Here is a 15,827-nt window from a genome sequence, read left to right on the forward strand (position 1 = left end):
AACATTTTAGAGACAAAGAAACTATAACCTAGCCCAGGATTTGGATTTGCTAAACATTTAGACCAGATTTTAAAAAATAAACATTTTCCTCAGTAGTTTTGTTGTTTTCATACCTCTGATTTCTTTGTACTTTCATGGCAGTTATTAATTTTCTGTGATTAGAATGGTAGCAGGATTTCAAAAGCCACAGTTCTGCTATTCATTTGCTATGAGAGGTGATAGCTGTCATCTTTGTTTCAAAACAAAATTGATGATACACCATATAGCTCATTAGACTGTAAAAATATTTTTTAATTCCAAAGTCTGCTCAAGATAACAGTAACTGCCCTAAGTTAGTCTCACATGTAAATATAGGAATTGAAAATCTAAACAAAAATCTTAGTGGGCAGCATACACAGATTTTAAAGAATTTTGAACCTGAACAAAACTGGGAAATTTTTTTTAGCACAAATTATCTACTTTATATTAGGGAAAATAGAAAATACAGAAAAGGAAAAAAGGCAACCAACTGTATTTATTTTCTCAGAGATACACATTGCTAGTATTTGGTATATATCCTTTCAAATGTATCCTAGTCATATACACATTTTTAAATAATTTAAAATTGCAGTAAAACTCACATAGCACTCTTTGTTAATCTAAGTGAGTAAATCTTAAACTTCTCTATTTCTAAGCGTAGGTAGATTAGTCTCTTATTGTAGAACCGCACTGTCCAATATGGTAGCCATTAGCCATATGTGGCTATTAAATTAAGTAAAATTTTAAAATTTAGCCTAACCAAGTAATTTTATCCCAACCATGTAAGCTAGTATAGCAAATAATATAATTCATCTTATTAACAAGAAAAAATGTGAGCATTATGTGGTTATCCATCTAGATATCAGAGAGAATTCTTAAAATTGGAAAATTTTACATAATAGGCAAATAAACCAGTAGGCATAAAAACCAACATTTATCAATCTCCCAGAGTTCACATAACTTCATGGAGAAGAACAAAAGCTCTTTCACTGAAAGTAGTAGAAAAAGATAGGGATGCTTTCCATGAATGATCTTTTCTAACGTATTTGCTAGAATTTCCAGCAGTAACTTTTTGAGTATTCAATTCAGTTCAGTTCAGTCACTCAGTCGTGTCTGACTGTTTGCAACCCCATGAATCACAGCACACCAGGCCTCCCTGTCCATCACCAACTCCCGGAGTTCACTCAGACTCGCGTCCATTGAGTCAGCGATGCCATCCAACCATCTCATCCTCTGTCGTCCCCTTCTCCTCCTGCCCCCAATCCCTCCCAGCATTAAAGTCTTCTCCAATGAGTCAACTCGTCGCATGAGGTGGCCAAAGTACTGGAGTTTCAGCTTTAGCATCATTCCTTCCAAAGAAATCCCAGGGCTGATCTCCTTCAGAATGGACTGGTTGGATCTCCTTGCAGTCCAAGGGACTCTCAAGAGTCTTCTCCAACACCACAGTTCAAAAGCATCAATTCTTCGGCACTCAGCCTTCCCCGCAGTCCAACTCTCACATCCATACATGACCACAGGAAAAACCATAGCCTTTACTAGACGGACCTTAGTCGGCAAAGTAATGTCTGTGCTTTTCAATATGCCATCTAGGTTGGTCATAACTTTTCTTCCAAGGAGCAAGCGTCTTTTAATTTCATGGCTGCAATCACCATCTGCAGTGATTTTGAGTATAACTACTCAAAATATATACCCTGTATGTGAGACAGCAAAAGAAACACAGATGTATGGAACAGTCCTTTGGACTCTGTGGAAGAGGGAGAGGGTGGGATGATTTGGGAGAATGGCATTGAAACATGTTTAATATCATACATGAAACGAATCACCAGTCCAGGTCCAATGCATGATACTGGATGCTTGGGGCTGGTGCACTGAGACGACCCAGAGGGATGGTATGGGGAGGGGGCTGGGAGGGGTGTTCAGGATGGGGAACACGTGTATACCTGTGGTGGATTCATGTTGATGTATGGCAAAACCAATACAATATTACAAAAGAAAAAAAAAAGAAAAACAAGGAAAAATAAAAACAAACAGGAAAGCAAGCCTATAGAAATGGACAATACATTTTGGCAAAGGAGAAAATGTTAGGCCTGCCAGAACATACACCAGAAATGTGTAAATCTGTACTAGCATTAAAGTGGTGGCATTTGTACAGATCTAGACAAAAAGATCTGTACAAATGGACTGGTAGGCGACCCCATGGACTGTAGCCTACCAGGCTCCTCCATCCATGGGATTTTCCAGACAAGAATACTGGAGTGGGTTGCCATTTCCTTCTCCAGAGGATCTTCCCAACCCAGGGATCGAATCTCGGTCTCCTGCATTGTAGGCAGATGCTTTACTGTCTGAGCCACCAGGGAAATCCAGACAAAAAGATCAATGGATTCAGATAAAGTGTCTAGAAATAGACCCATGTGTATTTGACAACTTATTGCATGAAATAGGAGGGACTTAAATTCAACTGAGAAAGGACAGACCATTTAATAAATGGTTATCCATTTGAAAAAAAAAATCCTCTATTTCAGATCTTTCACATACAGTTACTTCCAGACAAGGGAAACAAAAGCAAAAAATAAATAAATGGGACTGCATCAGACTAAAACACTTTGCACAATAAAGGGAAACTATCAATGAAATGAAAATATCACCTACTATATGGGAAAAAAAATTCATAAATGATATACATGATAAGGGGTTAATATCCAAAACCTATAAAAAAAAGCTCATAAAACTCAACTTGAAAAGTAAATAATAAACAATTCACTTAAAATATCTTTTAAAAATGTCAAAAACAGGCACATGAAAAGATGCAAATCAAATTAGAGCAATACAAATCAAAACTCCAATGAGTGGGTGGGGGCGGTCCTAAGATGGCAGAGGAATAGGATGGGGAGACCACTTTCTCCCACACAAATTCATCAAAAGAACATTTCAACACTGAGTAAATTCTACAAAACAACTTCTGAATGCTGGCAGAGGACATCAGGCACCCAGAAAAGCAGATCATTGTCTTCAAAAACAGGTAGGAAAAATTATAAAAGATGAAAAAAGAGACAAAGGAGGTAGGGAGGGAGCTCCATCCTGGGAAGGGAGTCCCGTCCTGGGAAGGGAGTCTTAAAAAGAGAGAAGTTTCCAAACACCAGGAAACACTCTCGCTGCTGAGTCTGTGGCGAGCCTTGGAAGCACAGAGGGCAACATAACAGGGAAGAAAAATAAATAAATAATTAAAAGCAACAGATTACGAGCCCAATGGTAACTCCCCCAGCAGAGAAGCAGCACAGACGCCTGCATCCACCACTAGCAAGTGGGGGCTGGGCAGGGAGGTGCGGGCTGCAGTGCTTTTTAAGAATCCGGCCGGAATGCCCTGAGCGTAACCAGAGCAAACTAACTTGGGCTAGCATACCAGACTGTGGGATAGCTACCACGCGAAAAGCTCTAACATAAGACACCGCCAGGACCGCGCACAGAACAAAGGATGGAACAGAAATAGCCAGCTGCAGACCATCCCCCTCTGGTGACAGGCAGCCAGAGCCGTAAGGGCTGGAAGGGGGCAATCACAGCCCCGGAGAGACTTTACCTACCAAACTGCAAGCAGGCTTTCTTGCTAAGCCTTCTTGGGGTCCTGGACAGTCACCATCCACCTGACAAGGGGCGCCAGCGGTACACCCAGAAAACTGAGCAGCAGGGACAGGAAAGGCGGTAAGTCGCAGCGACCGCGCTCGCCAAACACCTGAGCTACTCAGTCCTGGGAAGGGCACAAAACGCAGGCCCAACCGGATCTGTGCCTCTGAGGGCTACCTGAGAGCCGAGCCTGAGCGGCTTAGACCAGGGAGGTGCATGCAGCCCAGGGCCGGCCTCAGACAGTTCCCGGTGGAGTAACCTAGAGCCTGAGCTGTGTGTGCCGTGTGCAGGGGCATGCCCAGTGTGGCTGAGACACTGCGAGCACACGCCAGTGTTATTTGCAGCATCCCTCCCTCCCCACAGCGAGACTGAACAAGTGAGCCTAAAAAAAAAAAAGGGGTCCACCACCGCCCCCCTTGTGTCAGGGCGGAAATCAGACACTGAAGAGACCAGCAAACAGAAGAAACTAAACAGAGGGAACCGCCTTGGAAGTGACCCCACACTGCCCACAACACCAGAGAAAGTCCCAGATGTATCTTTACTATTTCTATGACCATTCTCTTTTGTTGTTTTTATGTTGTTGTTTGATTGTTTTTTCTTCTTTTCTTTTTCTCCTTTTTCTTAACTTTAAAAAATTTTTAAGTCCTATATTTCTCCTTTAATTTTAATTTTTATAACCTACTATTACTTTTCAAAAAAAAGACCCTATTTTAAAGCAAACACCATATATGTATATTTTTTGTGGTGGTTGTTGTTTAATAATTCTTGTGACTTTTTTTTTCTTCTTCTTCTTTTCTTTAATATTGTATTTTTGAAAATCCAACCTCTACTCTAGATTTTTAATCTTTGCTTTTGGTATTTGTTGTCAATTTTGTACATTAAAAAACCCAATCTTCAGTACCCAATTTTACCTGAGAGCGAGATCACTGGCTTGATCACTCGCTCCTCCTTTGGACTCTCCTTTTTCTCCACCAGGTTGTCTCTGTCTCCTCCCTCCCCCTTCTCTTCTCTACCCAACTCTGGGAATCTCTGTGTGTTCCAGATGATGGAGAACACTTAGGGAACTGGTTACTGGCTGGATCTGTCTCTCTCCTTTTCATTTCCCTCTTTTATCCTCCTGGCCACCTCTGTCTACTTCCTCCCTCTCCTTTTCCCTGTATAACTCCGTGAACGTCTCTGAGCGGTCCAGACTGTGGAGCACACATAAGGAAGTGATTACTGGCTAGCTGCTCTCTCCTCTTTTGATCCCACCTCATCTCATTCCAGTCACCTCTAACTACTCCCCCCCTCTTCTCTTCTCCATGTAACTCAGTGAACCTCTCTGGCTGTCCCTCAGTGTGGAGAAACTTTTCATCTTTAACCAAGATGTTTTATCATTGGTGCTGTATAGATGGAGAAGTCTTGAGGCTACTGTACAAATAAAACTGAAAACCAGAAGCAGGAGGCTTAAGTCCAAATCCTGAGAACATCAGAGAACTCCTGAATCCAGGGAACATTAATCAATAGGAGCTCATCAAACGCCTCTATACCTACACTGAAACCAAACACCACCCAAGAGCCAACAAGGTCCAGAGCAAGACATACCACGCAAATTCTCCAGCAACACAGGAACACACCCCTGAGCTTCAATATACAGGCAGCTCAAAGTTGCTCCAAAACCATAGACATCTCATCACTCATTACCGGACACTTCATTGCGCTCCAGAGACAAGAAATCCAGCTCCACCCATCAGAACGCCGACACAAGCTTCCCTAACCAAGAAACCTTGACAAGCCACTCATACAACCCCACCCACAGTGAGGAAACTCCATAATAAAGAGAACTCCACAAATTCCCAGAATGCAGAAAGGCCACCCCAAATGCAGCAATATAACCAAGATGAAGAGACAGAAGAATACCCAGCAGGTAAAGGAACAGGAGAAATGCCCACTAAACCAAACAAAAGAGGAAGAGATAGGGAATCTACCTGAGAAAGAATTCCAAATAATGATAGTGAAAATGATCCAAAATCTTGAAATCAATATGGAATCACAGATAAATAGCCTGGAGACAAGGACTGAGAAGATGCAAGAAAGGGTTAACAAGGACCTAGAAGAAATAAAAAAGAGTCAATATATAATGAATAATGCAATAAATGAGATCAGAAACACTCTGGAGGCAACAAATAGTAGAATAACGGAGGCAGTAGATAGGATTAGTGAAATAGAAGATAGAATGGTAGAAATAAATGAATCAGAGAGGAAAAAAGAAAAACAAAAGAAATGAAGGGCAATCTCAGAGACTTCCAAGACAATATAAAACGCTCCAACATTCCAATTATAAGAGTCCCAGAAGAAGAAGACAAAAAGAAAGACCATGAGAAAATACTTGAGATAATAGTTGAAAACTTCCCTAAAATGGGGAAGGAAATAATCACCCAAGTCCAAGAAACCCAGAGAGTTCCAAACACGATAAACCCAAGGCGAAACACTCCAAGACTCATATTAATCAAATTAACAAAGATCAAACACAAGGAACAAATATTAAAAGCAGCAAGGGAAAAACAACAAATAACACACAAGGGGATTCCCATAAGGATAACTGCAGATCTTTCAATAGAAACTCTTCAGGCCAGGAGGGAATGGCAAAACATACTCAAAGTGATAAAAGAAAATAACCTACAGCCCAGATTACTGTACCCAGCAAGGATCTCATTCAAATATGAAGAAGAAATCAAAAGTTTTACAGACAAGCAAAAGCTGAGAGAATTCAGCACTAGCAAACCAGCTCTCCAACAAATGCTAAAGGATATTCTCTAGACAGGAAACACAGAAAGGGTGTATAAACCCAAACCCAAAACAATAAAGTAAATGGCAGTGGGATCATACTTATTAATAATTACCTTAAACGTAAATGGGTTGAATGCCCCGACCAAAAGGCAAAGACTGGCTGAATGGATACAAAAACAAGACCCCCATATATGCTGCCTACAAGAGACCCACCTCAAAACAAGGGACACATACAGACTGAAGGTGAAGGGCTGGAAAAAGATATTCCACACAAATAGAGACCAAAAGAAAGCAGGAGTAGCAATACTCATATCCGATAAAATAGACTTTAAAGCAAAGGCTGTGAAAAGTGACAAAGAAGGCCACTACATAATGATTAAAGGATCAATCCAAGAAGAAGATATAACAATTATAAATAGATATGCACCCAACATAGGAGCACCACAATATGTAAGACAAATGCTAACAAGTATGAAAGGGGAAATTAACAATAACACAATAATAGTGGGAGACTTTAATACCCCACTCACATCTATGGACAGATCAACTAAACAGAAAATTAACAAAGAAATGCAAACTTCAAATGATACAATAGACCAGTTAGCCCTAATTGATATCTATAGGACATTTCACCCCAAAACAATGAATTTCACCTTTTTCTCAAGTGCTCATGGAACCTTCTCCAGGATAGATCACATCCTGGGCCATAAATCTAACCTTGATAAATTCAAAAAAATTGAAATCATTCCAAGCATCTTTTCTGACCATAATGCATTAAGATTAGATCTCAATTACAGGAGAAAAACTATTTAAAATTCCAACATATGGAGGTTGAACAACACACTTCTGAATAACCAACAAATCACAGAAGAAATCAAAAAAGAAATCAAAATATGCATAGAATCAAATGAAAATGAAAACACAACAACCCAAAACCTGTGGGACACTATAAAAGCAGTGCTAAGAGGAAAGTTCATAGCAATACAGGCATACCTCAAGAAACAAGAAAAAAGTCAAATAAATAACCTAACTCTACACCTAAAGCAACTAAAAAAGGAAGAAATGGAGAATCTCAGGGTTAGTAGAAGGAAAGAAATCTTAAAAATTAGGGCAGAAATAAATGCAAAAGAAACAAAAGAGACCATAGCAAAAATCAACAAAGCCAAAAGCTGGTTCTTTGAAAGGATAAATAAAATTGACAAACCATTAGCAAGACTCATCAAGAGAGAAAGGGAGAAAAATCAAATCAATAAAATTAGAAATGAAAATGGAGAGATCACAACAGACAACACAGAAATACAAAGGATCATAAGAGACTATTATCAGCAATTATATACCAATAAAATGGACAACGTGGAAGAAATGGACAAATTCTTAGAAAAGTACAACTTTCCAAAACTGAACCAGGAAGAAATAGAAAACCTTAACAGACCCATCACAAGCACGGAAATTGAAACTGTAATCAGAAATCTTCCAGCAAACAAAAGCCCAGGTCCAGACGGCTTCACAGCTGAATTCTACCAAAAATTTCGAAAAGAGCTAACACCGACCCTACTCAAACTCTTCCAGAAAATTGCAGAGGAAGGGAAACTTCCAAACTCATTCTATGAGGCCACCATCACCCTAATACCAAAACCTGACAAAGATGCCACACACAAAAAAGAAAACTACAGACCAATATCACTGATGAACATAGATGCAAAAATCCTTAACAAGGTTCTAGCAGTCAGAATCCAACAACACATTAAAAAGGTCATACACCATGACCAAGGGGGCTTTATCCCAGGGATGCAAGAATTCTTCAGTATCTGCAAATCAATCAATGTAATTCACCACATTAACAAATTGAAAAATAAAAGCCATATGATTATCTCAATAGATGCAGAGAAGGCCTTTGACAAAATTCAACACCGATGTTTGATAAAAGCTCTCCAGAAAGCAGGAATAGAAGGAACATACCTCAACATAATAAAAGCTATATATGACAAACCCACAGCAAACATTATCCTCAATGGTGAAAAATGGAAAGCATTTCCCCTAAAGTCAGGAACAAGACAAGGGTGCCCACTTTCGCTGCTACTATTCAACATAGTTCTGGAAGTCTTGGCCACAGCAATCAGAGCAGAAAAAGAAATAAAAGGAATCCAAATTGGAAAAGAAGAAGTAAAACTCTCACTGTTTGCAGATGACATGATCCTCTACATAGAAAACCCTAAAGACGCCACCAGAAAATTACTAGAGCTAATCAATGAATATAGTAAAGTTGCAGGATATAAAATCAACACACAGAAATCCCTTGCATTCCTATACACTAATAAGGAGAAAGTAGAAAAAGAAATTAAGGAAACAATTCCATTCACCATTGCAACGAAAAGAATAAAATATGTAGGAATATACCTACTTAAAGAAACTAAAGACCTATATATAGAAAACTATAAAACACTGCTGAAAGAAATCAAAGAGGACACTAATAGATGGAGAAATATACCATGTTCATGGATCAGAAGAATCAATATAGTGAAAATGAGTATACTACCCAAAGCAATCTACAGATTTAATGCAATCCCTATCAAGCTACCAGTGGTATTTTTCACAGAGCTAGAACAAATAATTTCACAGTTTGTATGGAAATACAGAAAACCTCGAATAGTCAAAGCAATCTTGAGAAAGAAGAATGGAACTGGAGGAATCAACCTGCCTGACTTTAGGCTCTACTGCGAAGCCACAGTCATCAAGACAGTATGGTACTGGCACAAAGACAGAAATATAGATCAATGGAACAAAATAGAAAGCCCAGAGATAAATCCACACACCCATGGACACCTTATCTTCAACAAAGGAGGCAAGAATATACAATGGATTAAAGACAGTCTCTTTAACAAGTGGTGCTGGGAAAACTGGTCAACCACTTGTAAAAGAATGAAACTAGATCACTTTCTAACACCATACACAAAAAGAAACTCAAAATGGATTAAAGATCTAAACCTAAGACCAGAAACTATAAATCTCCTAGAGGAGAACATAGGCAAAACACTCTCCGACATAAATCACAGCAGGATCCTCTATGATCCACCTCCCAGAATACTGGAAATAAAAGCAAAAATAAACAAATGGGATCTAATTAAAAAAAGCTTCTGCACAACAAAGGAAACTATAAGCAAGGTGAAAAGACACCCTTCTGAATGGGAGAAAATAATAGCAAATGAAGCAACTGACAAACAACTAATCTCAAAAATATACAAGCAACTTATGCAGCTCAATTCCAGAAAAATAAACGACCCAATCAAAAAATGGGCCAAAGAACTAAACAGACATTTCTCCAAAGAAGACATACAGATGGCTAACAAACACATGAAACATCACTCATAATCAGAGAAATACAAATCAAAACCACAATGAGGTACCACTTCACACCAGTCAGAATGGCAGCGATCCAAAAGTCTACAAGCAATAAATGCTGGAGAGGGTGTGGAGAAAAGGGAACCCTCTTACACTGTTGGTGGGAATGCAAACTAGTACAGCCACTATGGAGAACAGTATGGAGATTCCTTAAAAAATTGCAAATAGAACTGCCTTACGACCCAGCAATCCCACTGCTGGGCATACACACTGAGGAAACCAGAGTTGAAAGAGAGACGTGTACCCTAATGTTCATCACAGCACTGTTTATAATAGCCAGGACATGGAAACAACCTAGATGTCCATCAGCAGATGAATGGATAAGAAAGCTGTGGTACATATACACAATGGAGTATTATTCAGCCATTAAAAAGAATACATTTGAATCAGTTCTAATGAGGTGGATGAAACTGGAGCCGATTATACAGAGTGAAGTAAGCCAGAAAGAAAAACATCAATACAGTATACTAACACACATATATGGAATTTAGAAAGATGGCAATGATAAGCCTGTATTCGAGACAACAAAAGAGACACAGATGTATAGAACAGACTTTTGGACTCTGTTGGAGAGGGAGAGGGTGGGATGATTTGGGAGAATGGCATTGAAACATGTATACTATCATGTAAGAAATGAATCACCAGTCTATGTTTGATACAGGATACAGGATGCTTGGGGCTGGTGCATGGGGATGATCCAGAGAGATGATATGGGGTGGGAGGGGGGTTCAGGATTGGGAACTCATGTACACCCATGGCTGATTCATGTCAATGTATGGCAAAACCAATACAGTATTGTAAAGCAAAATAAAGTAAAAATAAAAATGAAAAAATAAATAAATAAAATTGTGAAATTATTAAAAAAAAAAACACAACTCCAGTGAGGTATCACCTCACACCCATCAGAATGGCCATCCTAAAAAGTCTATAAATAATAAATACTGGACAGGATGTGCAGAAAAAGAAGCTCTCCTACACTATTGGTGGGAATGTGAATTGGTGTAGCCACTGTGGAGAACAGTATGGAAATTCCTTGAAAAACTAAAAATATTTCTACCATATGATTTTGCAGTCCCACTCTTAGGCATATAGGTGGAGAAACTCTAATTTGAAAAGATGCACCCCAGTGTTCATAGCACTATTTACAGTAACCAAGACATGGAAGCAACCTTAGCATCCCTCAACAGGTGAATGGATAAAGAAGATATGGTACATATATAAATAATGGAATATTAATCATCCATAAAATGTAAATAATGCCAATTGCAGCAACATGGATGGACCTAGAGATTCTCTTACTAAGGGAAATTAAGTCAGATAAAGAAGTATGTGGTATCATTTATATGTGGAACCAAGAAAATGCAAATGAGCTTAATTTCAAAACAGTGAGAGTCTCACAGACATAGAAAACAGACTTACACTTACCAAAAGGGAAAGAGGTAGAGAGATAAATTAGGAATTTGGGATTAATAGATGTACTATTTTATATAAAATTGATTAACAGCAGGGTCTACTGTATAGCACAGGGAACTATATTCAGTATCTTCTAAAAACTATAGTGGAAAAGAATCTGAAAAAGTTACTTATATATGTATAAAGTTATACATATATGTATATATGTGTATGTGTGTATATATGTAACTGAATCATTCTGCTGTACACCAGAAGCTAACACATTATAAATCAAATATACTTCAACAAAAAAATGAAAATAAATTGGGCACACTGTGACTAGACATTTTCCCAGAGAAGATATACAGATGGCACAGGAAAAGATGCTTAATATAACTAATCATCAGAGAGATGCAGATCTAAGCCACAGTGAGATATCACCTCGCATCTGTCAGAGTAGGTATTATCAAAAAGACAACAAATAGAAAGTGTTGGCAAGGATGTAGAGAAAAGGGAACCCTCATGCCCATTGATGGGAATGTAAACTACTTTACTATGGAAAACAGTATGGAGATTCCTCAAAAAATTAAAAACAGAACTATGTATGATCCAGAAATACCACTCCTGGGACTTATTCAAAGGAAACAAAAACACTGATTTGAAAAGACATATGCATCCCTGTGTTCACTGCACCATTATTTTACAAAAGCCAAGATATGGAAGCAACTCAAGTGCCCATCATTAAATGAATGGAAAAAGAAGATATGATATACATATGTAATGAAGTATTACTCAACCAGAAAAAAAGAATGAAATCTTGCCATTTGTGACAATAAGCCATACAGAGAAAGACAAATACAGTATTGTTTTACTTACATGTGGAATCTAAAAACAAATAAATGATCAAACATAAAACAGAAACAGCGTCATAGACACAGAGAACAAAAGAGGTGGTTGTCAGAGGGAAGGGTCAGGGGAGGAGAGAAACAGGTGAGGGAAATTAAGAGGTACAAACTTCCAGTTGCAAAATAAATAAGTCATAGCTATGAAATGGACGGTGTGGGGACTATATGTAGTATCTTTGTGTTGATAGGTTTTAACTAGACTTACTGTGGTGATCAGTTTGAAATGTATAGAAATATCTAATCACTATGTTGTCTAACAGGAACTAGCATAGTTATGTAGGTCAATTTTACTTCAAAACAAGCACATAGAAAAGGAGATCAGATTTGTGGTTACCAGAGGTGGGAGGTGGGGGGAAGGGGTAGTTAGAGGAAGGTAGTCAAAAGGTACAAGCTTCTAGTTACAAGATAAATAACTACTAGGGATGTTAATGTAAACATGATAAATATAATGAAAACTGCTGCATGTTATATATCAGGGGTCCCCAAACCCTGGGCTACAGACTGGTACTGTTAGGGACCAGGCTGCACAGCAGGAGGTGAGCAAGTGAAGCTTCATCTGTACTTACAGTCACTCTGTGTCACTCACGTTACGGCCTGTGCTCTGCCACCTGTCAGATCAGTGGTGGTCTTAGATTCTCGTAGGAGTGCAAACCCTACTGTGAACTGCATATGCACAGGATCTAGGTTGCATACTCCTAATGCAAATCCAATGGCTGATGATATGAGGTGGAGCTGAGGCAGTGATGCTGGCCCTGGGGAGCAGCTGTAAATACAGTTATCACTAGCACAATAAATGTAATGTACTTGAGTCACCTAAAACCATCTCCTCCAAAACCCCTGGGTCCATGCGTGGAAAAATTGTCTTCCGTGAAACCGGTCCCTGGTGCCAAAAAGATTTGGGACTGCTGTTACACATGAAAGTTGTTAAGAGAGTAAATCCTAAGAACTCTCTTCTAAACTTACTGTGGTACTCATTTTATGATGTATATGTCAGATCAGTGCTCTATGCAAACTTACACACTGCTGTATGTCAGTTATGTCTCAGTAAAACTGAAAGAAAAAAATTAATCCCATACAGAGTAAAAACCAAATGTAATCACCAAAACTATTAAAAACTTATAAGAAGAAAGAAGAAATTTATAACCTTGGGGTATAAAAAGCCTTGCTAAATAAGAAACAAAAAAAGCATCAGAAACAAGTTCATAAATATAACTACATGAAAAGGCAAAACATCTATAAAACCAAAAATAATGCCAGATATCAAATTAACATAAGCACATAGAATATTTCCAGAATGATAGAAAGAGGAACATTTTCCAGAAAAGCTGGGAAATGGGGGAAGAATTAAGGATAGAAGAGAGAGTTTTGATTATATAAATGCCTTTTAGTAAACTATTTTTGGTGCTTCCCTGTGGGCTCAGTGGTTAGGAATCTGCCCACCTATGGAAGAGACATGGGTTTGATCCTGCAGTTGGAAAGATCCTCTGGAGAAGGAAATGTCAACCCACCCCAGTATTCTTGCCTGGAAAATCCCATGGACAGAGGAGCCTGGTTGGCTATAGTTCACGGAGTCTCAAAGCAGCTGGACGTGACTTAACGACTAAGCAACAACAACCCCAAAAATTATTTTTCAGTTTTCCCATACTTTTAAAGTGAAACAAAACCAGACACATATTCCTTATTTTTATAGCCCAGTGGTCTGATGCTTAAGACTTTGTGCTTCCAGTGAAGGGGGGTCGTGGGTCCCATCTCTGGTTGGGGAAATTCTGCATGCTCTGTGAGGCAGCCAAAAAACAAAGTTAGATTGTCTATTTTTGTAACAAAAAAGACCACATACTGGAAGAAAATATTTACCCCAAGTAGGAGAGGAAAGTAATAAATATCCAGAATATATCAAGAACTCCAACAATGACAAAAACCTAAGGAAAAATAAGCAAAGGAGAATAACACAAAATTATCTTCAAGAGGTGGCTAAAAATACATAAGAATATTAAATTTCTCTAGTTCTCTGTGTTATTCACATTTAAAGTAACTTGAAAACACATTTTCATTTTTCACCAACCTTGCTTCCAGAGATTGTAAAGTAGGGTAATATTCAGCACTGGTAAGGGTGGTGGTATATATGTAACCTAATGAAATGTGGTTGTGAACTGGTCTGGTCATTTTAGAAGACAGTTTCTCAGGAGCTATTAAAATTTTAAATGTCCACCCTTGTACCCCAGCAATTAATTTTCTCTTGAGCTACCTTAAAGAATAATCACACATGGCACTAATCACATCTCTGTCTGTTTTTAGTTGTAACTAATTAAAGAAGGAAATTCTGTCCATTTTCAGTTCTGCTACTGCTAAGTCGCTTCAGTCATGTCCGACTCTGTGCGATCCCATAGATGGCAGCTCACCAGGTTCTGCCATCCCTGGGATTCTCCAAGCAAGAACACTGGAGTGGGTTGCCATTTCCTTCTCCAATGCATGAAAGTGGAAAGTGAAGTCGCTCAGTGGTGTCCGACTCTTTGCCACTTTTAACACCCTGAGTTCAGAATGATAAAGTTGCAGTTCCCATATGCTGACTTAGAAACTAGATTTGGAAGAGCAAAATTTTAGCAATGACTATTAACAAGAGTAATCACATTCCATTTCTAATTATCATTTTACATGAAAACGCATCATAGTGGAGTGTTGCTTTGTAAAAGTACATTTTAAACATTTTTTTTCTTTTTCTCTTTTTAGAATTTAAACCAGAATCCAAGAACTCTTTTGCCAAAATTTTATGGACTGTATTGCATGCAATCAGGGGGCATTAACATCAGGATTGTCGTGATGAACAACGTTTTACCACGCTCCATGAGAATGCACTTTACATATGACTTGAAAGGCTCAACCTATAAGCGAAGAGCATCCCGAAAAGAGAGAGAGAAATCTAGCCCCACGTTTAAGGACTTAGATTTCCTGCAGGACATGCATGAAGGATTGTATTTTGATACAGAAACATACAATGCACTCATGAAGACACTTCAGAGAGACTGCCGGGTAAGGAAATGTCATTGTTGTGAATGCCTTTGCAAAATTGTCTGTGGTAATGTACTTTTTTAAGGGAGGTCCAAAGGCCAACACATGGAATCCCCTCATTCCCAATCCTTGTGCTGATCCATGCTTCCCTGTTGTTGAAGGAACTGGTGGATGACAACGCAGTTGTCTGGAGTCTATTAATTTTACTAATAAGCGAAGTCAGCCTTCCTTGATCAAATGACACAAAGATTTTTGTTTCTTTTCATCCTCTGTGGGAAAGATAAAGTAAAAGGAAAAGAAATTTGGGTTTCACACAGTGATTATTGAGAAAAGCCACATATTAATACAAAACTTAGATGAAGTAAGATTCCAACAGGGGAGAGAAGCTTAGAGAAAATGCACTTAATGCAATTGATAAATGGATCCCTAGAAATCCGTTGTAGATGCCAAACCATGGGATGCGTTCATTTACTGAAACTGCTTTATATGATCTGCATAGGAGGCAATCAGGAGTGAGATTTGACAGAGCAAAGGCCTTTCCATGCAAAGTAGCCAAATCCTTTATCAAAAGGATGCGAGTTCTCAGCCGGCAATGTGCAAGAAAAAAACTAAAACCAAAGTTGAGGATAAATGTTTCTGACATGGTAAATTTACAGAAAGTAGGTAAAAGCCCTTTTGGAGAAATAGATGAGAATGCAATGAGAATGTAACTCTGCTGGG

The 15,827-nt window shown here is 38.7% G+C and overlaps 1 protein-coding gene across 2 annotated transcripts in view; it reads left to right on the top strand.

Moving 5' to 3' along the window:
* PIP5K1B (phosphatidylinositol-4-phosphate 5-kinase type 1 beta) overlaps window positions 1-15,827 on the top strand; it is a 359,464-nt gene that overhangs the window by 198,951 nt on the left and 144,686 nt on the right. For both annotated transcript variants that reach the window (XM_005683717.3, XM_018052047.1), the window contains exon 7: window positions 14,829-15,128. In XM_005683717.3, coding sequence (XP_005683774.1) covers window positions 14,829-15,128 — 300 coding nt within the window. The remainder of the gene's footprint in view (window positions 1-14,828; window positions 15,129-15,827) is intronic.

The sequence above is a fragment of the Capra hircus genome, chromosome 8 (genome assembly GCF_001704415.2).
Source record: "Capra hircus breed San Clemente chromosome 8, ASM170441v1, whole genome shotgun sequence".
In the NCBI taxonomy this organism is placed as follows: Eukaryota; Metazoa; Chordata; class Mammalia; order Artiodactyla; family Bovidae; genus Capra; species Capra hircus.